General features: G+C 41.0%; 1 protein-coding gene across 5 annotated transcripts; it reads left to right on the top strand.

The window, feature by feature from the left end:
* The first annotated feature begins 21 nt into the window (after positions 1-21).
* NCOA4 (nuclear receptor coactivator 4) lies at positions 22-23,966 on the top strand. 5 transcript variants are annotated; one of them, XM_011973128.1, is made up of 10 exons: positions 22-211; positions 13,317-13,471; positions 14,734-14,874; positions 15,058-15,146; positions 15,447-15,555; positions 16,360-16,449; positions 16,966-17,109; positions 17,593-18,579; positions 19,258-19,398; positions 22,453-23,966. In XM_011973128.1, the coding sequence occupies exons 2-10, from the start codon at positions 13,331-13,333 to the stop codon at positions 22,456-22,458; spliced, it is 1,848 nt and encodes a 615-aa protein (XP_011828518.1). In that variant the 5' UTR covers positions 22-211; positions 13,317-13,330; the 3' UTR covers positions 22,459-23,966. The 5 variants fall into 5 exon arrangements, with proteins under 5 accessions (XP_011828518.1, XP_011828521.1, XP_011828519.1 ...); XM_011973129.1 differs by lacking the exon at positions 22-211 and adding an exon at positions 6,902-7,019; XM_011973127.1 differs by lacking the exons at positions 22-211; positions 22,453-23,966 and adding exons at positions 6,909-6,994; positions 19,597-19,662.
* The last annotated feature ends 404 nt before the right edge of the window (positions 23,967-24,370 follow it).

A 24,370-nucleotide genomic window follows, 5' to 3' on the forward strand; every position in this document is an offset into this window, starting at 1 on the left:
CGCCTGCGCTTTGCGCCTTCTAGAGGGCAGTCAAGGGCTTCTGCCTGACCCGAGGGGAGATCTCGCGAGACTTTCAGACGTCTGGCAAGAGGCGTGAGAGGAAGATTGCGTTGTCGCGAGAACTCTGCCTTTTGGGACTTAGGTTAGTGTGGGGCCGTGTCTCAGTCCACCCAAGGTCTCCTCGGATCGCGCGGAGAGGCACTCGGACGTGGTAAGAACGCCGTGGGCCGGGTGGAGGCTGGATGATCGCTGGCCCCGGGCTTGTCCGTCCCCTTCCCGACCTGACCGACACCGGGCCGGCCTGCCTTCTCCTCCTCTTCCCTCCACACGCCAGGCCCAGGCACCTCTTCCTGCCTGCCCGCCGGTCCCGGCCTGCCTTCTCCCCTTCCCTCCACACGCCGGGCCCGGGCCTGCCTTCTCCCCTTCCCGCTACACGCGGAGCTCCGGGCCTGCCTTTTCCTCCCCGACCCTCCTCATTCCCGGCCCAGAAACCTCCTGCTCCCCGCCGGCCTTCCCCTGGTTTTAGGTGTGACAGCTCCAAGTTTCCTATTTCTCTGGCCTCTTGCCTGGATCTGGGGCGTGGCAAGGTCTGTTTTTCCGAACCAGCCCAGAACACAATCCATTTCTAGCTTGTCAGGTGGAAATACAAATAAGATATTGGGGTTTTTTTTTTTTTTTTTTTTTTTTTTTTTTTTGGCCCTCTGTGTGCTAAACACATACCGTCACATTTAGGTCTCCCAATAATCCCGAAAAGTAGCTTGATTATCTCTGTTTTACAGATGAGAAGAGTGAGGCTTGCTCATTCATTGGTTCATCCACCAACAATCATTTATTTGGTGCCTGTATGTACAGGATGTTGAGGATAGCAATGAAGAAAATGGACACACTCCTAATTCTCATGGAACTAAATTCTCGTGTTGGGAACAACAATAATCATAAGCTTACGTGGCACGGGATTTAATGTGGAATGATGCCATCAAGAATGGCAGAAGTAGAATGACAGAAGTCAGAGTGCTAGAATTTATCTGAACCCACAGGCAGAGCTTTTTTCCTTTTAACTGTGCCTTTTTGTGTCTATCTAATCAGGGTCGGGTTCACCATAGTAACTGCCTTTTGGATGGACTTAGCTTTCCACCACGCACTTGGTAATTTGGAACTAAGTTTACAGAGACTCTTGAGTTACTTATTGGAATGAGGATGGCACAGGAAGTCATAGTTGGCCCATTTCTGTACTGAGATCCTACTGTGACATTTCCAGACTTTAAAGTACATGAGACCGTTTGAGAAAGGCTTACCCTAATGACGCAATGGAGGGAGATTCATTTGCTGCCTTGTGGCTTAGGCAATTTACTTGGTTTTCTCATCTGAAGATTTGCTAGCTTGCAGATTTGTTCAGATAAGTAAATGAGATAATGTATGTAAAGTCCAGCACAATAACATTCCTTTCACTTTCTCCTTCCCTCCCTTCCAGGGAGCCTTTGTCCTTGGGTCTCTGAGGAAAATCCTACTCTTGGAAAGTTTTGTGATACTTTTTATCTAAATAAATCTCTACAATCACATTATTACCTTTGTGCAAACAGGCATTTCGGAAATAGAAAAAACACGTTGAGCTATTGAAGGAAAGGAAGATGTCCTTCTCAAAGGCAGAGAAGGTATTTTAGAACTACATGATACCCCTGACCCCTGTTTTTATTAAATCAGCATAGCTGTGCCAGAATCTCAGGAGCCCATGTAGGGGTTTCATAAAACTCCATAGTATATCCTGACGCATGTCCCTCCCCCGGTTTGAGAGTCCCTAAGTTAGTGTTTTATAATACTTTCCCTCACATAGTGTTAGCATTCAGTGCCAGTCATTGCTGCTGCTGATGGACTTTGAACTCTGTCTCTTCTTTCAAAGAATTAGTATTTTCTGCTTTGTTGGCAAATCGGTGACACGAGTTCTCCTCTAGGTGGCAAGTTCACCATTGTGTTCTCGGGGACTATCACAGTAGTGGCAGTTGAGGTACTCCATAAATAGTTGTTGGATGAATACATAATACCTTAATACTTAATGATTCCTTCAACATACCCGGTATGGTTAGGGACTTTGGACTCAGATCTGGGATTAAATCTTGGCTCTTCTACTTGGAAGTTTGTGACTGTAGGTAATATATTTAACCTTGTCAAGTCTGCTTTTTTTTTTTTTTAATTGTGATGATAATAGCCCCTTTAATGGTTTGTGAGTGCTAATTGAGATAATGAGTTTTAAAAAAAAGGCTTGGCACATAGTAGACTAGATGTAAATACTTACTGAATTCATTTACTCAGTAATTAATTATTGAATACCTACTATACAACAGTGAACAAAAAGACAAAGTCCCCGCCATTTGGAACTTACCTTCTAGTACGTTTTCTGAAGGGAGATCAGAAAATGGTTGCTACGTGCCAGATTGTGGTTAGTACTATGGACAGTGATAAAGCATATTGAGGGGGAGTGGAGGCAAGACTTTTAAAAATAAAAGATGGTGAGGAATGGCCTCACTGAGAAGATGACCTCTGAGCAGACACCTGGAGGAAGTTAAGGCCTGGGCTTGATACCTGGAGGAAAGTGCAAGGGCTCTGAGGAAGAAGCATCCTTGTTATGCTAAAGGAGCAGCAGGAGGAGAAGAGTAGGGGTAGAGGGGAAGAGTAGGTAGCAGTCATGAGGTTTCTGCAGGAGTCCTAGAGAGAGATGATGGTAATGAAATTGATGAACTTTATGTCTGTCTTTGTTATATCCTGTTCTTTGACAAAAAGTAATAAAAATAGCTAATACTTAAATAGCTCTTATGTGCATCAGGCACTATTTTAAGTGCTTTACATATACTAGTCATCAGATCTTTCCAACAAAGTATACCTAGCCTCAGAAAATGAAGATTTGTCACTCTTTAGGATATACAGTGGAATGTGCTGCTGGTTCAGAGAGCACTTTCTCAAGCATTACTGAAATCAGCAGTGAATTCACTGCCTCTGTTCACATACTGGTTAGGTTGCAAAGGAAAGCCTAAAATGTCTATAACAGACCACCCAACCAATATGTATGCATTGGGTTAAGTTCAGTTTCATGGAAGAACTGTAGAAGGCCATGACATTTTTTATTACTCTTCTTGCTATTTTTTAGTCCTTTTAAAATTTTCATCCAAGGTTTTCATTTTGACTTTGTTTTCATGTAATTATGTCTGGACACATTGCTTCAACATAGAACGCACATGAACGATATGGCGGTCTAGGCTGGAATGGGGGTCCAGTTGACCATTGTTGCTATAGCTAGTAGGCATTATACTATCTCCATGCATGTCAGTTAGAGGAGCTGCCATATTGTCCTTCTTAGCTTATCTTCTTTGATTGTTAAATCATAACATTGCAGTGCTTAACTTCTGATATGAATGACTGTACACTCTTAGTCATTCTTATCCCAAGTTGTCATCCCTAATTTTGCTTGACTTAATTAATCAAGATGTTCCTCTTTGGGGTTAGCAGTGTGTTTGGGGACACCTTTGGGGCTTAATATGCCTCTTATGCAGCATTACCTAAGTGCTTTACAAATATGGCAGTTTGGTTCAGTGAAGTAGTGAGTAGCTCACAAAATAAGTTAAAAGGTTTTGTTGTCAGTTTGGTCATGGGTGAGAAGTTAAGTCTTTAAATACTGAGACAATTACAGCTTTCAAAAGAAGATAATCTCAGGTGTGTTTTGAGCTTTATTTTGGCATTATTGCTAGTCCTCCAGGCTTTAGAGGAGGGAAAATACTAATATTTTATCACTTGTTGGCTTCTATAGGGAGAACCACAAAATGTTTGCCATATAAAATCGGGATAAAATGGCATTATTACTGTGATAGTAGGTAAGTAGCATGTTTTCCTATCCTTCACTATATTATGGCAAGAAGTTTCAAGTTGAATATCATCCCCCCAATATTCAACTTGAAATTCAGTTAGAATTTCTGTGGTACCGCCAACTCTGAAGAAAAAATTCAGAGTTGGCTGTAAAATACAGTAAATGTGTCCCCTTTAAACCACAGTCTTGCTGCTGTTTGTGTGAATCCACGAAGCTGAGCTTAGCAGGAAAGATACTATCTCAGCACTTATTCTGGGATCATACTTTCAGTGGCAACACCCTTGCCAGCCTTGTCTTGTTTGAAAAAATCCCAAAAGTAATAGTTGTGCTAGAAACATTTTCTTTCTCTGAAAAAACCTTCCTGCGTTAATACAGGCCTTAGTGGGACATCAAGTTGATTATGTTTAAAGCAGAACTATACCATACTTACTGTGGCTAGTCTGAACCTAAACATTAATTTATCATATATTCATCCGTTTGTCCAAAATGTCTTAGGCCTCTGTTGAATTTAGGGCAAAGCATTGTACAATGCCAGGTACATTCTTCTCTTTATGTCGATTCAGTGGCACACATAGAATGTGAACGGTTGGTAATGCCAAGGTACCGCTACCAGGCTGTCTGCTCAGTATTAGGATGTACAAAGCTATTAAATAAATAAGACATGGTTTCTTCTCTCATGGAGCCCTCAGGCTAAGGAGGCAGGCATGTAACAATAGGGTAACATGTTACAGGCGTCCTGTGGGAAACCCATACAGATTACAGTGGTCATGCAGGAGGGAGCAGCCAAGTCTACTGGCCAAAAGTATTGAGGAATGAGGTGCTCTGTCAGGAAGGACTTTGTAGTTAGTGATGGTGACTTGAAAAGCAGACAGGTAGGGAGAAGAGGAGAGACTGGCATTGCTGGCAGAGAGAGCTGGCATAGCCAAGCTGCACAAGATAAACCAAACTATCCTATGCATAGAACAGCTGTCCAGTAGATTAGGGTGCGGGAGCTGTTCTGGGAGACAGCAGGAGAGCCACAGTGAGGCTAGGAAATAGAGAGCTGTGATGGTTAATTTTAGGTGTCAACTTGACTGGATTAAGGAAACCTAGAAACCTGGTGAAATGTTATTTTGAGGTGTGTCTGTTTCCAGAGGATATTAGGGTATGAATCAGAGTGGATTAGATGGGGGGAAATCCACCTCAGTGTGTGTGGGCACCATCCAATCTGCTGGGGCCCAGAGAAAACAAAAACACTGAAAAGGCAGATCTATCTGCTGGAGCTGGGATACATTCTTCCTGTCCTGTCTTTGGACAGTAGAACTCCAGGCTCCCCAGGCTTTGGGCTTCAGGACTTGTGTCAGTGGTCCCTTGGGTTCTCAGGCCTTTGGCTTCAGACTGAGATTTACACCATCTGCTTTCCTGGTTCTGAGGCCTTTGCACTTGGACTGAGCCATGGTACTGGCATCCCAAGGTCTCCATCTTGCAGACAGCCTGTCATGGGACATCTCAGCCTCCTAATCACATGAGCCAGATCCCCTAATAAATCCCCTCTTATATCTATGTCTGTATATATCTTTATGATTATATCTATGTCTGTCTATATAATGGTCCATTTCTCTGGAGAACCCTAACTCAAGAGCCTTATTGCTTTTAAAAGAAACTTGGACTTTATCCTGTAGGGAAATGGGGAGAGCTATGCTGCTTTAGATGAGATGATCTACTTGGGATGGATGGTGGTTGTTTTGAGACAGCACAGAAATTCTTGAAGCAGAAGAGAGGTAAAATACGTTATGCATTTTTCCCCTTTAGAACCTAAACATTTTATAAAGACACAAGATCAAATACTGAAGCATAAGGGAGTAAAATCTACGTGTAAAGTGGTCTGAGTGCAGAATTTTAGATTTTTTATGATTTTCTTTCTCAGTCTTTTTATGTTTATGTAATATTTAATAAATCACATCATCATAGTAACGGCTACAGCTGGCTTGAGGAGAAACACAAATGAATATAGCTGTGAAACTCAGTGAAAATATACAGTAGCTGAAGACTTTACTATGCTGGGGCATTGGTCAGGATCCTTTAGAGAGGGAACAGAGACCATCAGTTAAGTAGGTGATGGCCAACAAAGTTTCTTTGTATTTACATTGTGACCAGCCGTTTTTCAGAGGCACATAAAATAGATGAAAGTTCCTGACATGAGTTATATTTTAATAGACTTAAGAATTCCTTCTTTGTTGCCATTGATGTAAATTAGTACAAAGGACCATAAAATTGTAACTTTAGTCATTCAGAAGTATGTCTAGTTTTTTTGTGTCTTTATGAAATGTATTATCCAATGAAGGCATTTGGAATTAGGGAGAAATTTTCTTATTTTTGATAATGAATGCCTGGATTGGGGTCCCAGAAATTGTATGCATCACAGACAAAGCAGGCATTTCCACTCTGTTCATCTGAAATCTAAGGGATACTTAATTTAGGGTAATGGTTCTTTAGTGTTCCCCTTTGGTGTTTCTCATGTGATTTTGCTTTACTCTTACTATTAACAAAAATAGCTTTATATTCATAGAAAAGAGCAAGTATTTTACATTTAAAAAATCGACTAAAAGGTAATAGAGTTACAACGTTGTCTAGATTTCATCTTTTGGCCTGATTGCATATGCAGGCTATGAGGATTATCTCAGAGAAAAGGGAAAGCGAGAAGTACCATAAGCATGATAGTCACAGGTAGGTAGTGCTATATGCCAGGCACTGTCCTAAACATTTTAGTTCATATAATTCATTATGGTTCATGTAATTCTCATTGAGTTGAGCCCATTATCTGGTGGAGCAAGTCGGGGAAAGGAGAGGCTGGAGAGGAGCCCCAGGTGCCATCCTAGGTCCCTCTAGCTGGCCTTACCCTGACAAGCCGGGCGGGGGCAGCAGGCGTCTAGCGGAGAGGCCCAGCGGCGAGGGAGCTGCGCGGGGGCCGCGAGCGCCAGCGGGGACTGGTGGGGAGCAGGGCAACAGTGGGCGGAGTTTTCCGCTCCTCCCCGGCCCTGGCTTGAGCGCTCCAGTTTGCTGGTGGCAGCCGTGTGACGCGCTGGCGGGGCGCGGCCCGGGCTCGGGGACCTTCCGCACTCGGGTCAGCGGTAAAGCAGCCTGTCGTTTGCCGGGCAGCTGGCGCGTTGGTGACCTGGCCTGTGAGGTATGTCTGGCAGCCCAGGGGCCGTAGCGGGAGCCCTTGAGGCTGGCTGGCGCCGGGCGGGAGCCAGGACCCCGGGGCTGACTGCGCGCATGCGTGCAAAGCGGCGACCAGGGCGAGGGCGAGGGCGAGGGCGAGGGCGAGGGCCCCCTGAGGCCGTTTGGAGAGGGCTTTTGGGAAATCTAGAAAGCCTCATGAGTCAATGTTGCTTTCGAATTAGAAACGCCTTGCGGTCGGTTTTCAGTTACTACTTTAGAAAATTGATGTGCTGGGATTTATTGCTCTCATTTACTTGTGTAAAGGTGGACAAATTTGAGCCTAGTAAACTCTGAAGTGTTAAATCTTAAAATGTTCAATAGTGAATTTATTATTACCTTATTTTAAATCTGTTGCGATATTAACGTTTGTTTGTGTGGTTTAGAAAAGATTACAGAGAACCAGGTTCTGGATTTCAGAAACTGCTTGTCTTGATAAGGAATTTAAAGTGGGCTGGGGCTAGGGTAACATGTATATAATCCTTGAGTTAATGAGTTGTATAAAAAACAACCTTTCTAAAAAAGAGGGAAGAAAGAACGTGTGAAGTGAAAAAAGTTTCGAGGTAAAATTGCAAATTATTTTTTAGTTTATAATTTTTTTAAACTAAAAGCTTTACAGATGATCTAATGCAGGTTGGCTCATCAAAGATAACCATATTGTTCAGTTAGTATTTCGAGTGTAGTATTCATAGAACACATAGGTATCCTGTGGATAGATGCTGCGCTTGGCCTTTTAGCAATGACTAGGATGCCAGGCAAATAAATAAAAAGTAGAGGTCTTTGGAGGGGGAGGGGCAGGTGGCAAGGGGGGCAGAGAATGTGAGAGCTGGAAGGTGAGGTTAGAGATGATCTAGTCTGAGCTTTCATTCTTACGGACAAATGAAGCCTGGAGTGGCTGTGATACAGACGTTGAATCAAAACCATTTGTATTGGTATTTGGCAGTGTTTTGGTTTTTCCGAGCTTATCATGACATACAAGGGTACTGTTGATTTATTTGTTTTTTTTTTTTTTTGAGACAGAGTTTCGCTCCTGTTACCCAGGCTGGAGTGCAATGGCTGCGACTTCGGCCCACCGCAACCTCTGCCTCCCTGGTTCAAGCGATTCTCCTGTCTCAGCCTCCTGATTAGCTGGAATTACAGGCATGCACCACCACGTCCGGCTAATTTTGTATTTTTTGTAGAGACGGGCTTTCTCCTTGTTTATTCAGGCTGGTCTCGAACTCCCGACCTCCGGTGATTTGCCCACCTCGGCCTCCCAAAGTGTTGAGATGACAGGTGTGAACCACCGCGCTCGACCAGTACTGTTTATTTTTGTTTCTGTTATCCAAGGCAGAAGATTCTGAATAATTGTGGTTATAATTTACTGAGGACTGTGAAAATTGACCGAAAATCTTAATGGAAGTTATTTCAATAGTAATCCATTGGAATGTTAATTTTAATCTCTAGTGTTGGCAAATAAAAATACTTTATGGGTGATAATACACTAAAGGAAGAACAAGTTCACCTGGGAGAGAGAACCCAGGACTAGACCTTGGGAACTGTGTTCTGAACCCAAATCTTACCCCTTCCGGCTATGGCCCTTCAGATGGGTCACTTAAACTATCTGGGCTTTTTGTGGCTTCATCTGTAGAATGAGAGTGTTATATTAAAGAGATGGCCAAGATTTTTTCAGCTTTATTTTTTATTTTTTTAAAGAGGCTTGTGAGGAGCTATTTTTCAGCTTTAAATTGTAGTTTGTGTGGGTCACAAGAGTTATAGCTCTTTGGAAATTTTATGGTTAAGCCATACAGTAATGACTTAGCTTCATTTGTGGTTAGTTGCTCAATTCTGGTCCCATGATCTTCAGACTTTACAAATAGATTTGTGCAAAGCATTGTGTAAGCATAGCATATATAGTTTAAGGAATTCCTCGTTGAGGAAACTCCAGGTTTTGTTATTTGTTAGATGGGTATGTGTGTTTCTCTCCTCCTCCTTTACTTCCTCCACCCCCAAATTTAGGACAGGGATCCTAGAAGCAGGGAAGTTTTAGAAAGCACTTAAACTTTTAATGTTGTCTCAAACATGGACGTTTAAGGCAGTCCTGTTTTGAAGATGGTAAGGCAATATTTTGGATTATAATGGTGAAGATAAAAAGACATTTTTAGTAATCTTTTATTGATTTGAATATTAGGATCAGAGCTGATTTGGTCCATTCTTTTTACAGGTAAGAAAACAGTCAAAAGTATCCATACTTGGTATATATTAGAGGATTTAGACTATTGAGTTTTTGGAGTAAATAAAAGATTGCCTTTTGCTATGCTGTATAGTGAAAGACTCGATGGAAATCTAATATTTATTAAATAATCACCATCTCCTTCCCCCTAAGTCTGTGAGTCTGTATTCCTCACATATGAATTAGGAAGTTAAGTTCCACAAGGGCAAATGGTGCAAGGTCATAGCCCTGATAAATGGCTAAAGGATTCTGTCAGATCCTATTCACAGCCTGTCAGCTAAACCTGATAACAATAACCACTGTAATATGGAGGGCTTATGGTATGCAGGTGCTAGGCTAAGTGCTGGTAGACAAATAATGTCTCACTTTAACCTTACTGCAGCCCCTTTGTAGCTGCCATCCTTGTCTCCCTTTTTCCTGAGGAAATTGAGGCCCAGAGAGGTTATGTTACTAGTTCAGGGGTCTCAAGCTGGGAGACACAGTCAGAACTCAGGTTTGTCAGACTCCAGAGTGATCTCTTGATGGTCATGCTTGCCACTCTGGCTCTTGAACCTGAAACAAATGGTGAATAACTGTTGAAAATGGCCATGCGAGCTAGTTACCTCATACCAGTCTCTTTGGATGTAACATTTCGTACAGCTGGCTTAGGCTTCAACTCATTGTGATTTGAATTCACCCATGATTGGGGCTCTTCATTTCAGCTCTGAAGGTTTCCTCTTCATCACAGTGCAAAAGGGCAAGCCTTTGCACAGCTCCTTTCTTGGCATCTGGGCTCTGAAAGCTGACAGTGCTCTAACTGCGCCACAGGGAGGAGGAGGGACAGAGAGAGCCAAAGGCAACAAAGGGGCAAGCATCCTGGGACTTACCATAAAGAAATGAAACAGGTTTTCTTCGTGGCTGACAAATGAGTTCTCAAGATGACTTTTGAAGGATAACACTCCTTTTAATTTGAAAAAATGTGATAACTGTGTGTGGAAAAATCAGTTTTGTAACTTTTAAATCTCATCCTACATTCTGTCTATAGCTGATAAGGGGAAAGTCCAGTGTGTGAACTCTTGCTATATTCTACTCTTATTGTGTAATATTAATACTTGTGATTGAATTGAGAGTACTTGCTTTAGGAATCTAGTAGTACAGTCAGCACTGTATGTGTTTGAGTTTGTCTCCCGTATGTTCCGGAATTCTGGAGTTTTGACATTGTGAAGCAACAATTTTATTGATTAAATTTTACACTGTGCTAGGCATTGTGGCATTCCACACAAATGGTGAGGATCTAAGAGTGGGAAATTTGGCACAGGTGAAGAAGGCTGGGTAACACATTTGAAAGACTGCTAAACATGTCTTGCATGACTGACCTAAGTGCAAAGTGAAGCAGCCCGTCACACTCCAGCTCTCCAAATCAGAGTCAGCATTTCACCCGTGTGATGCAGGTATTTTTCATAGTCCCTGCAGTGAGTTCCAAGTGCACACTAACGCTTCTGCCTAACACAGGCAGCTTATGGCATGCAAAAGGAGGATGCAAGGTAACCACTGTTGGTGTGTCCAGGGTTGGAAAAATTTCCACAGGGATTTCTGTGAAGTCCAATTAAGGCAACCCTTTCTTTTTAAGAGATGATTATGGAAAAAGAGACTGATGAAACAAAATCAGCAAGGGGAAGTTTAAAAATTTCCTGAATTGTTGTTTCTTATAGAAACTCTAGTTCCTGAATCGGAGTCTTTTGCTGAGATAGTAGACAGAAAGTTTGTTTTGCTGCTCTTCCCACTTCTCTCAGAAGACATTATTTCTGAGGGAGGAACTCACCACTTTTGTCTCTATCCAGCTTTCAGCTAGGCATCTGGCCCTAAACTTAGTCTTAAAGATGTAGTCAAGGCCTGGCAAAGTTCCTTTGTCTCAAATGGACAGTCAGCCACTTGGAGGACTCTGCCCTGGGTAGGCCACTTTTCACCCCAAAGCTGGCTTCTCCGAGGAAGTCATTGCTTTCAGGACAGTTAGGAAGTTATTTGATATATTGCCTAACATGCCTCCTATTAACCTTTTTTACCCCCTTGTGTCTGTTCCAAACAAATTTAATTCTTCTAGTTGACAGGTCTCCACGTACTTGAGAATGGTAATCATGTCCTCCTGGAGACGTCTCTTATCTAGGCTAAACAGCCTTCCTTCCTGGAGAAGTTTTTCATGGTTTTGAGGCCTCTTTCCCTTTTCTAAGTGTCCTCTTGTAAAGCGTGTTACTCAGAAATAAGTTTTGAATTTAGTCTAATAAACATGGAACAGATTAATCCTGTGACAAACACTATACTTTTGGTAAATGTAGTCAAATAGTATGTGAGTTATTTTTTCCCACAGACCCAGCACACTGTGAATTCATAGAGAATTTACTTTCAGTTAAAGATTTCCACCCTTTAAAAAGGGTGGAAAATATTCTTTTCCTTGCCCTCCCTGATTAAAGTGAAAAACTTACATTTTGTTTTGTAAGATTGAACAGCTGTGTAGAGATTGTTTTGGGAAATGCTTCTGTCACAGCCCCATGTTACCTCCAGCTTTAATGTTTGTCTTCTATGTTTTCATACAAGTAATTAGAAAAAACAGGGATGTGCCTCTAAAAACTTTACACACTGGCCTTAGTCTGTCATCCTTTGAGTATTTTGTAAAAAATAATCTTATTATTCAGTTTAATTGTGCTTCTCTTTAGCTGATATTCACTTTGTCCACAGTGATATCATACAGTTTTGCCACAAGTCTTCAGTCATTCCTTGGTGTCTACAGCATTACCTTTACTTGCCGGTTTAGTAAAACAATCCAAAAGGAAATAACTGGTATCACAGGGCTTAGTGAACCTATTCTGAGCTCTAGTAATCACTGCTGTCATTTTCTCAGTGTTTAAAAATCATGTCATTGTTCTTCCAGTAGCTTTTGTCAAGTTTTACTTCATGGCTTTACTGACACTCTTGTGTGGCAGTCTCATTTTATCATTAATGCTGTTCTTCCTGTTTCTGTTTCCTATCGCTCCTAAACCCGAGCTTTTTAGAGAACTCTGTATTTACCAATTTCTGTTTCTCCTTTATATGAGAATCATATGAAATCATTTTGTCACATATAATCTGTTATATATAATGCACATTCTTTTATATATTATATATTACATATATTCTCTATATAAAAAACATGTATCTGTATATCTGTTGTATTCTTTTTTGTTGTTTTGAGACAGAGTTTCACCCTCTTACCCAGACTGGAGTGCAGTGGTGTGATCACAGCTCACTGTAGCTGCGACCTCCTGGGCTCAGGTGATCTTCCCACCTCAGCCTGCCAAGTAGCTGGGACTACAGGTGCACACCACCACATGTGGCTAATTTTTGTATTTTGTAGAGACGAGGTCTTGCTATTTTGCCACGGCTGGTCCAGAACTCGTGGGATCAAGTGATCCACCCACCTTGGCCTCCCAAAGTACTAGAATTACAGGTGTGAGCCACCGTGCCCGGCCCTGTGTTATATTTTTGAGAGCTTCCTAGCTGTGAAGTCATTCTTAAGTTCTTCCTAAATAAAAGAAACAAAAGTTCTGCCGTAAAGGGGGAAATTAAAAATTCCGTCTTCTAAACAGTATTCTAAACTTGATTGTTTGCAGCTTATTTTCAAAGTAATCAAAGATCCTTCTGTACCTTTTAGTCTTCATCTCTAAATCTACAAAGAGGAACACATACCTCATATGACTATATGTGTGTTATAAATAGAAAATTATATTTTAATGTTCTTTTAACTTTTCAGGACACTGTATGCTCTGTTGATTCAGGACAATTAGTGTATTTTTCCAGAAATAGCTATTCACATGTAAAGTGTTACTAAAGTAGATTTTAGAGTTTTATGGCAGGAACAGTGGTAGAGGGAAGGGAGGAGACAATATTTATTAAGATTATCTTATGTGCTAGCTCCAGTGTTGGAAAGTAATCTAAGTAGTTAGTAATGGGAGTTGGCTGGAATGATCATTTGAGGGATGATTGAAAGGTGGTTTTTGGTTGTAATTATGGTGCTATTTATATATTTTTTTTCTTTTAAAGGAGCAGTGAGGAGAATGAATACCTTCCAAGACCAGAGTGGCAGCTCCAGTAATAGAGAACCCCTGTTGAGGTGTAGTGATGCACGGAGGGACTTGGAGCTTGCTATTGGTGGAGTTCTCCGGGCTGAACAGCAAATTAAAGATAACTTGCGAGAGGTGTGACATGTGCTTTTCTCTTCTCTTGTCTGGACTGTTGGCACAGGGCTGGTTAGAGCATGGCCAAGGACTTGGTTTCTCTGTGCCAGCAAAAAATTTCACCCCATGCCTTGCGTGGTCTACTTGGTCCCAGTCAGTTGCCTGATACACTGGTGCCTTTCATCCCAAGGGGAAATAAGGCAGGTGCTAGAAGAGTCTGGAAGACCCTGTGCCATTCTAGAAAATTCTATTCAGCATGCATTTTTGATTACTCCTCTGTGTGATTCCTCAGGCACTGTAACCAGTAAAATATGAAATGAGTGAGCAGTATCCTCTCAGCTGCGTCCTCTTGATTGCATGAAGGATGCACTTGAGCATCCTCCCCATCATCTTTTAACTGGTTAATGGCATTGTTCTGTAAATGACTATCTGTTAGGGCAAGCCAGAGTGAAATCTGTTGTTGGTTCCAGTAGTATTTTGTTGTTGTGTGTGTTAGATCAAGTATTACATGACTTTGAAACACAACTGTATTAAACAGGAAAAAAAAAATGTGTTTTAAAATACAGTTTCTTATGTGTATTGTCATGGATAATTTATGGCCTGTTTTGACTTTTTCCCTTGGGATTTTTATATTTAGCCCTGTTTGAATCACTGTTTATGCTTCCAGAAACATTAGTTTATAATTTTACTTAAATTGTCTACCCTAATGGTCTTCTAGCTGTTGACATGTGGTGGCACATCTCTTTACTAAATTGTTCTGCTGTAAATGGACTGCTCATTCTGTGGGGTGAGAAAAGAGATAAGGGGCTAGCTATTAAGTTAATACTCTGTCTTTATTCTGCTGATAAACTTGTAAAACCATAGGTTTTTAAATTATGTGGAAAACTGAGGGGGATCAGTATTTCCTGGTACATTCTTGTATTTTCTTTTGATTAGGACACCCAAATTAAACCTAATCCTCTTAGAAGGATGGGTACTGCAGGAGGATTTTAGAGTTTAGGTATGTCTTTATGGCTGGGATTCTTAAATTGGGGTCCATAGGGCTTTAGTGTGTCCTTGGGTGGACTTTGGAACACTAAACCGTGACATTATAGGCAAAATCTTGAAAATACGTATTTTTTCTGGGGAGATACTTCATAGATGTCGTTGGATATTAAAAAGGATTTGTGATCCCCCCCAAGCCCTCCCCCGCCCCAAAAAAGTTTAAGAACCTCACTATTCTGCAGGAAACATCATTCTTTGGGATTATAACACTAGGAAGCTAACATGTATGTGTTTCCTAGGTCAAAGCTCAGATTCACAGTTGCATAAGCCGTCACCTGGAATGTCTTAGAAGCCGTGAGGTGTGGCTGTATGAACAGGTGGACCTTATTTATCAGCTTAAAGAGGAGACACTTCAACAGCAGGCTCAGCAGCTCTACTGGGTAAGGTGACTGCATGGCTAGAACTGGTTTGAGCATGGCTTCTGGTTGCCAGAGAGTATCTTCCTTGTAATGCAGTGTTAATATAGATCAGATAAAAGTTTAATCTCAAGTTCTGTTTGGTAACTTGAGTATATCTGGTGCTCTTGGTATCATTGTGGCTAGATGGTTTCATTTTTCTTTTAGTTATTGGGCCAATTCAATTGTCTTACTCATCAACTGGAGTGTACCCAAAACAAAGATCTAGCCAATCAAGTCTCTGTGTGCCTGGAGAGGTAACAACCCTTTTTGCTTATTTTAACTTTTGACTCTTTAACTTTGGTATACTAAAAGAAAGTCAGTTTTGTAACTCATTGCATGTGTTGTATTTAACTTGTATGTTGCTAGGATAAGATCATTCTGCTTTATGTATTTAATATTATACTTGCTGATACATGAATAAGCCATCTACCTTTGGTTGAGTATCTTAGAGAAGTATAATCATTTAAAATTACTCACAATTTGACTTTTGTTTTGGGTGAAGTTGATGAAACAGATATTCCTTAAAAATAGCCAATTTTGTTTTTCTTCCCCAGACTGGGCAGTTTGACCCTTAAGCCTGAAGATTCAACCGTCCTGCTCTTTGAAGCTGACACAGCTGCTCTGCGCCAGACCATCACCACATTTGGGTCTCTCAAAACCATTGTGAGTAATCGCATATGCTTCATTGGGCACTTCTCGTATCTGTGGCATCACAGCTGGTCTTAAAAAAAATTACTATGAGTAGTGACTTTCTTGAGAATTTGATTGGTTTCAAAAATTTCATGTTCTCAGCTGGGCGTGGTGGCTCATGCCTGTAATCCTAGCACTTTAGGAGGCCGAGGAGGGCGGATCACTTGAGGTCAGAAGTTCGAGACCAGCCTGGCCAACAAGGCGAAAACCTGTCTCTATTAAAAATACTAAAAAATTAACTGGGTGCCTGTAATCCCAGCTATTTGGAAGGCTGAGGCAGGAGAATCGCTTGAACCCGGGAGGCGGAGGTTGCAGTGAGCTGAGATCACGCCCACTGCATTCTAACCTGGGCGACAGAGTGAGACTCCGCCTAAAAAAAAAAAAAAGTCATATTCTGCTTAAGTTGCCTAGGTTGGTAGTTCTTGGAGTGTAGTACAGACTCAGTGATACTCTTTTGGAATGCCTCATGTATCTCTCCAAATACTTCTGATATATTTTTTGTAAAATTTATGGCTTGAATAGTTTTTAATAAAGAACCAAACATTTGGGTCTTGTTAAAAGTGGTAATACAACCAATTCTGGTGAAGATTTTTTATATAATAGTTATGTGGTAGAGTATTCTCAAATTTGATAACTACTTTGTAAGTCATGGAATTTAGTGTCAACAATATTTCTAATGAAATAGTAATGCTTTAACATTTTTGAAATTTGGAATTATAATTTCACTTTTTTGGCAGCATAGCATAAATAACATGATTAAATTATCTCATTTCATAGCAAATTCCTGAGCACTTGATGGCTCATGCTAGTTCATCAAATATTGGGCCCTTCCTGGAGAAGAGAGGCTATATCCCAATGCCAGAGCAGGTAAAATACCATTTTGTTTTTGGTAATTAAGTCATTGCTTGGCTTATATTTCCTTTGCGTTTTATATAGCTTTAAAAAAATACTACTATTTGTAAAAAGGCACCAGTGGCAATGAGTTAGTTTAGGAAATTGAATGCTTCCCTTGCGATCTAATGCCAAATAGAAATTTAGATATCTTGCTGGGGCTAACAGACAAAGTAATTATCAATAGTTCACAGGAAATTATCATTAGCTGTCTTACTGATACTGGTTCTCTGTGAGGGATCCTGTTTATAATTTGTAGAGATGATTTATTTCTAAAGGAATGGCAATGTGAATAAAGTATTCTAGATGTTTTAGTTGAGAAGAGCCCTAGAGATCAGCTATGTCTCTTGTTTTATAATTGTGAAAATTGAGGCTCTGGGAAGGCACAAGACTTGCCCAGGGTCAGTGGCCAGCCAAGATTAGAGAGTGGCTCTTCTCCTTTTCTGGTGAACTTTCTACTGCATTTGACATTCCTTGTTATATGATTAACAGAAGTCAGCATCCGGTATTGTAGCTGTCCCTCTCAGTGAATGGCTCCTTGGAAGCAAACCTGCCAGTGGTCATCAGGCTCCTTACATACCTAGCACCGACCCCCACGACTGGCTCACCCAAAAGCAGACCTTGGAGAACAGTCAGGTCTGTTGCTGCTTTTATTGTTTCTACAGTAGACGCAGCAGTAGGTGGGGTTAGTTACTAATTAGTAGTAGTATGTGTCATTGTTAAGTTTTTGGTTGCAGAATTGCTTGAACCTGGGAGGTGGAGGCTGCAGTGAGCCAAAATTGCCCCCACTGCACTCCAGCCTGGGTGACGGAGTGAAATTCTGTCTCAAAAAAATAACAAAACAAAACAAAAACCAGTTTAGCATCTGGCATGCAGTAGGGGCTCAAGAATTTGATGAACTAGCCGGGTGTGGTGTTGGGCACCTGTAGTCCTAGCTACTTCAGGAGAATGGCGTGAACCTGGGAGGCAGAACTTGCAGTGAGCTGAGATTGCGCCACTGCACTCCAGCCTGGGTGACAGAGCAAGAGTTCGTTTCAAAAAAAAAAAAAAAGTGCAGACAGAATCTCCCAAGCAGTCATAATTGTTCTGGCAAACTAATACTGTGTACTTTTTGTGTAGACTTCTCCCAGAGCCTGCAATTTCTTCACTAATGTCTGGGGAAACCTAAAGGGCTTAGAAAACTGGCTCCTCAAGAGTGAAAAACCAAGTTATCAAAAGTGTAACAGTCATTCCACTACTAGTTCTTTCTCCACTGAAATGGAAAAGGTTGGAGATCAAGAGCTTCCTGATCAAGATGAGATGGACCTATCAGATTGGCTAGTGACTCCCCAGGAATCCCATAAGCTGCGGAAGCCTGAGAATGACAGTCGTGAAACCAGTGAGAAGTTTAAGCTCTTGTTCCAGTCCTATAATGTGAATGATTGGCTTGTCAAGACTGACTCCTGTACCAACTGTCAGGGAAACCAGCCCAAAGGTGTGGAGATTGAAAACCTGGGCAATCTGAAGTGCCTGAATGACCACTTGGAGACCAAGAAACAGTTGTCCACCCCCAGCATGGTTACAGAGGATTGGCTTGTCCAGAACCATCAGGACCCGTGTAAGGTAGAAGAAGTGTGCAGAGCCAATGAGCCCTGCACAAGCTTTGCAGAGTGTGTGTGTGATGAGAATTGTGAGAAGGAGGCTCTGTATAAATGGCTTCTGAAGAAAGAAGGAAAGGATAAAAATGGGATGCCTGTGGAACCCAAACCTGAGCCTGAGAAGCATAAAGATTCCCTGAATATGTGGCTCTGTCCTTCTAGAAAAGAAGTAATAGAACAAACTAAAGCACCAAAGGCAATGATTCCTTCTAGAATTGCTGATTCCTTCCAAGTCATAAAGAACAGCCCCTTGTCGGAGTGGCTTATCAGGACCCCATACAAAGAAAGAAGTCCCAAGGAAGTGCCTAGTACTGAAGACAGAGATGGCAAACAAAAGTTTAAAAGCCCCATGAACACTTCCTGGTGTTCCTTTAACACAGCTGACTGGGTCCTGCCAGGAAAGAAGATGGGCAACCTCAGCCAGTTATCCTCTGAAGAAGACAAGTGGCTGCTTCGAAAGAAGGCCCAGGTGAGCATAAACATCAAAATAGCACTGTTTGAGTTTTATTTATTTATTCATTTATTTTGAGATGGTGGGGTCTCTGTCACCCAGGCTGGAGTGCAGTGGTGCAGTCTCAGCTCATTGCAACCTCCCCTTCTCAGGCTCCAGCCATCCCCCTGCCCGCACTACAGCCTCCTGTGTAGCTGGGACTGTAGGCATGCACCACCATGCCTGGCTAATTTTTTGTATTTTTGGTAGAGATGGGGTTTTGGCCCAGGGTTGGTCTCCTGAACTCCTGAGCTCAAGCGATCTGCGATCTGCCCATCTCGGCCTCTTAAACTGCTGGGATTACAGGCATCATCTACCACACCTGGCCTGGAGTTTTATATTTCATAATCCCAAACCTTCCAAACTGGCCAGATCCTTAAATATGTTAAATACTAAATTTGGAATGGAGGATTTATGAATTTTTTGTGCATTTTCCAGGCCTAAGCCCCATCCTTCAGGAAAGAAAAGAATCTAGCCTGTTTTATTGCTATTTATGGAAAATATTTGGGGTAGAAATAACAATTGTCACCTTTGTTTTTGGTTGTTAGAGAGAATGGCCAACATTTAAATTATTCTCTGTAGACCCTATTTGAAAGATAAGTTGGTCTCATGCGTCCTAGTTTTCATGAAGCAACCTACTCTTTTCTTTTATTGCAGGAAGTATTACTTAATTCACCTCTACAGGAAGAACATAACTTCCCCCCAGACCATTATGGCCTCCCTGCAGTTTGTGATCTCTTTGCCTGTATGCAACTTAAAGTTGATAAAGAGAAGTGGTTATATCGAACTCCTCTACAGGTGGGTACATGCTACCAGTGTGAAAATTAGCTTATAGCTATTTATAAAATAAATGTTTTATCTTACATATGAAGTCATACTTGGCTCATTGAACCATATCCCTTTTAATAGTATGTATATTAGGCAAGTGAGGGTGGGACGGGGGAGCTCATAAAAAGTTCATGTGTTTTAATTGAATTTGCTTTATGAACTAACTAGGCATACTTCAGAGGGAACTTTCAAGATGTAACCGTTGGGAATTTTCAAATCCCATGTGGATTCTAATAGCTTATAGACCTACCTTGAAGGTGGGTTTGGTTCCAGGCCACTGCAATAAAGCAAATATCCCAATAAAGTGAGCTACACAAATACTTCCGTTTCCCATTGCATATAAAAGTTGTATATAATACACTGTAGTTTGTTACGTCTGTAATAACATTATGTCTTAAGAAGAAAACAATGTATATACCTCAATTAAAAAGTATTTTATTACTACAAAGTGCTGAAGGTCATCTGAGCCATTTACACAATCTTTTTGCTGTTGGAGAGTCTTGCCTTGATGTTGATTGCTGCTGACTGATTAGGATGGTAGCTGCTTGAAGGTTGGGATGGCTGTGTCAATTTCTTTAAATAAGATAATGAAGTTTCCTGCATCAGTTGACTTTTCCTTTTATGAAATACTTCTCTGTAACATGTGATGCTGTGTGATAGCATTTTGTCCACAGTAGAACTTTCAAAATTGGAGTCAAATCATGTTGCTCTTTATCAACTAAGTTTATGTAATATTCTAAATCCTTTGTTGTCACTTCAACAATACAACAATACACAGCATCTTCTCCAGGAGTAGATTCTATCTCAAGAAATTACTTTCTTTGCTTATCCATAAGCAGCAGCTGCTCATCCGTTTAAGTTTGATCATGAGATGGCAGCATTTCAGTCACACATTCAGGCTCCACTTCTAATTCTCCTTCTCTTGTTGTTTCCACCACACCTGCAGTTACTTCCTCCACTGAAGTCTTGAATTCCTCCAAGCCATCCATGAGGGTGGGAATCTGTTTCTTCCAAACTCCTGTTAATGTTGATGTTTTGACTTCCTCTCATGAATCATGAATGGTCTTAGTGGCATCCAGAATGGTGAATCCTTTCCAGGTTTTCAGTTTACTTTGCCCAGATCTATCAGAGAAACCTACACAGCTAGGGCCTTAAAAAATGTATTTCTTAAATAATTCTTGAAAGTTGAAATTACTCTTTGATCCATAGGCTGCAGAATGGATGTTTTATTAGCAAACATGAAAACATTAATCTCCTTCTGCATCTCCATCAGAGCTTTTGGGTGACCAGGTGCACTGTCAATGGGCGTAGTATTTTGAAAGGAATGTTTTTTCTGAGCAGTAGTTCTCAACAGAGGGCTTAAAAGATTCAGTAAACCATGCTGTGAACAGGTGTGCTGTCATCCGAGCTTTGTTCCATTTCTGGAGCACAGGCAGAGTAGATTTAGCATAATTATTATTATTATTATTTTTGAGACAGAGTCTCTGTCGCCCAGGCTGGAGTGCAGTGGCTCCATCTTGGCTTACTGCAAGCTCTGCTTCTTGGGTTCACACCATAGTAGCTGGGACTACTAATTTTTTTGTTTTTTAGTAGAGATGGGGTTTCAGCATGTTAGCCAGGATGGTCTCAGTCTCCTGACCTCGTGATCCACCTGCCTCGGCCTCCCAAAGTGCTGGGATTACAGGCGTGAGGCACGGCGCCTGGCCAGATTTAGCGTAATTCTTAAGGGCCCTAGGATTTTTGGAATAGTAATTGAGCACTGGCTTCAACTTAGCCGCCAGTGCAGTGGCTCAGGCCTGCAATTCCAGCACTTTGGGAGGCGGAGGTAGGAAGATTGCTTGAGCCCAGGAGTTCAAGACCAGCCTGGGCAACATACAGAGACCCTCTGTACAAAAATTAACAAATTAGCTGGGTATGGTGGAGCATGCCTATAGTCCCAGCTACTCAGGAGGCTGAGGTGAGAGAATCTTGCATCTGGGAGGTCAAGACTGCAATGTGTTATGATAGCTCTGCTGCAGTCTTGCCTGGTTGACAGAGTGACACCCTGTCTCCAAAAAAAAAAAAAAAAAAAGTCACTGACTGTGTTAGTCCCTAACAAGAGAGTCAGTCTGTTCTTTGAAGCCAGGCATTGACTTATCTCTCTAGCTACGAGTTCTAGATGACTACTTCTTGCAATAGGAAGTTATTTTTGTCTACACTGAAAATATTGTAGCTACTTTCATTTATGATCTTGGCTATTCTGGTTAACATGCCACTTCACGCTGCATTTTTGCTATGGAGATGGCTTCTTTCCTTAAACCTCATGAACCAACCACTGCTAGCTTCAAACATGACTTCTGGTTCCTCACCTCTCTCAACCTTCATAAAATTGAAGAGAATTAGGGCCTTACTCGGGTTAGGCTTTGGCCTAAGGGAATGTTGTGGCTAGTTTGATCTATTGAGACCACTAAAACTTTCTCCGTATCAGAAGTAAGGCTGTTTTTTAAATCGTTCATCTGTTCACTGGAGTAGCACTTCGTTTTTTTCAAGAACTTTTCAGCCAGAGAATGAGAAGCTAAAAAACAACAAAAAAACACTTTGATTTTGTGTTCACAGCTTGGGTGGTCCAAAAGGCCTGCCCAGCTTTCAGCCTCTCTTGGCCTTCAACATGACTTTCTCGCTCTGGCTTTTGATTTAAATAGAGTGAGAGATGGGGACTCTTCCTTTTAGTTGAACACTTAGATGCAATTGTAGGGTTAATAATTGGCCTAATTTCAATCTTGTTTGTCTCAGGGAACCAGGGAGGCCTGAGGAGAGGGCAGAGAAATGCGGAAAGGCTGTTTGGTAGGCATTCAGGACATACATTTATCGATGAAAAGTTTTACCATCTTTAATGGGCACAGTTGATGACACAAACGCTCAATTTGTAAAAAATACAATATAACAAGGTATACCTATATTGGGAAATGAGTCAGAGCTTTAAGGCAGGGAAAATTTGCTTTTATTCTTCAGTGAAGTAACTTATCTGTGGGCGTTTCTTTACAGATGTGAAGGAATGGACAAGAGTTGAGCAGCCTTTCTGCCGATTATCACACATCATGAGCTGAATGACTGCGGCTTGCCAAATCTTTGTGTTTCTGGGTCTGACCAGTTAGCTTAGTTCTTCTCCTGCCTAATTTTGAACTAGTAAAGCAAAGTGAGTCATCAGATTATGAGTTACTGTTTAAAAGAAAAATGCTGTTTATTCATGCTGAGGTGATTCAGTTCCCTCCTTCTTACAGAAGTATTAATTCACCCCACACTAGAAAAGCAGCATCTTTGTGGATACATCTTTTTCACAAACCTCCAAGGCTCCTTAGATTGGGTCATTACTAAAAGTACATCAAAACACTCTTGTTTAAAAATGAATTATTTCCGTAATCGAAGTGTATTGATGTATTCTAAAGCTAGTAAACTTCCGTAATGTTTAATTGCCCTACAGATGCTTCTTTTGCTGTAGGTTTTCTCCTGTTAGTGGTCTGAAATAATGATTTTCCTGTTCTATTAATATATAGTGTATTTTGCACAAAAAATTAACCTGGTCAGTGGTGATTACCAAAATATGTATAATAATCTTGGCAATTTTTGACATTTTAGCCCACATTAGTTCTACATTATTCTTAAAAGAAACTCAGCTACTGCAAATTTTGTCTTTCTGTAAATGTTATTAAAATATCCAGTGAGCTCTTTTAGAAGGACTCAGTAATATTTCAAGACTATTTTTGAGGTAGTTCTAGCCTTTTAAAATATTCTACAGACCTATGGGGCTTAAAAGAACCCCAGTACCGACTAAGCAAATAGGCAAAAGACATGTTGGAAATGTAGTATAGTACTTGAACCATTCACTATCATAGGGATTATTGGTGCATCCTGTGTAAATGGAAGCTGAGCTTGACACCTGGTGCTTTTAACTAGTGATAAAGTCATCCTCTCACTGCAAGCACAGCATACCTGTACCTCCAAAAGTGATGTTTTAGTGAACAGGCCGTTTTCAACACTTGTGCCTTGGGGTGATCATTGAAGCTTTGTGAAAACTACTGATGTTTTCTCAGTCTCCTTAAAGTTACGTCCATGCTTTAAAATGTCTGTAGGAGAGAAGTGGGTTTATGTTTTCTCTAAGATACCTTTGCTGCTTTCCATACTTTGAAACTATTAAGCTTCTTAACTGCCTCTTATTGGAAATACTTCTGGGGAAACTTCATGGTCCCACAATGTCATTGCCATACAGCTTCACTAGAGTTCTTTGAACCACAGCTGAAAAGAGCTTTGTATTATTTTTTAATTCCCTCTCCAGATATCATTTAGGAGTATTATAACAAAGGTGGTGGGCAAAAATAATGTAAGGAGCCTTTCCAGTTATCTTGAGTTGCAGCTCTGTAGTTTCTTTTTTGAGGCCAAACACACTGTATTTTACAAGTCAAAATATAATTTACATTAATCACTATGTTAATGAGTATGTGAAACATTCTTTTGCATTGATGAATTTTGTATCTGCCTCCATTAAAAGCATAACAGCCATAGTTGTTGCGTGTTATTTGTAAAACTATTTGTCACAAAGTGTGGTGTTATATAATGTGGTAACTTTTGGTTAGGAATCCAGCTGAGAAACAGCTTGAGCATAAAAATAACCAGTGTATTTTATGAAAAAATAGAAAACAATAGGTATATTAACCTCCATTTTCAGTCTTTTATGAAAACTATTCGTATCTATTAAAAAAAACCTACGGGACTTCAGCTAAGACTCAGTGCCTTTCTACTGGATTCCTCTTACCAGATGCATCCAAAAAGGCCCTAGTTTACTTTCTCCAATCATAGAGCCACCCGGTATTTAATACAGTAATATTTATGTATGTAACCTGTAGTGCAGTTATACATGATTAACTTCATACTGTGGATGAGAAAACAAACTCAAACTAAACAGCTT

Source organism: Mandrillus leucophaeus, unplaced genomic scaffold, assembly GCF_000951045.1.
Source record: "Mandrillus leucophaeus isolate KB7577 unplaced genomic scaffold, Mleu.le_1.0 Scaffold1346, whole genome shotgun sequence".
Classification (NCBI taxonomy): domain Eukaryota; kingdom Metazoa; phylum Chordata; class Mammalia; order Primates; family Cercopithecidae; genus Mandrillus; species Mandrillus leucophaeus.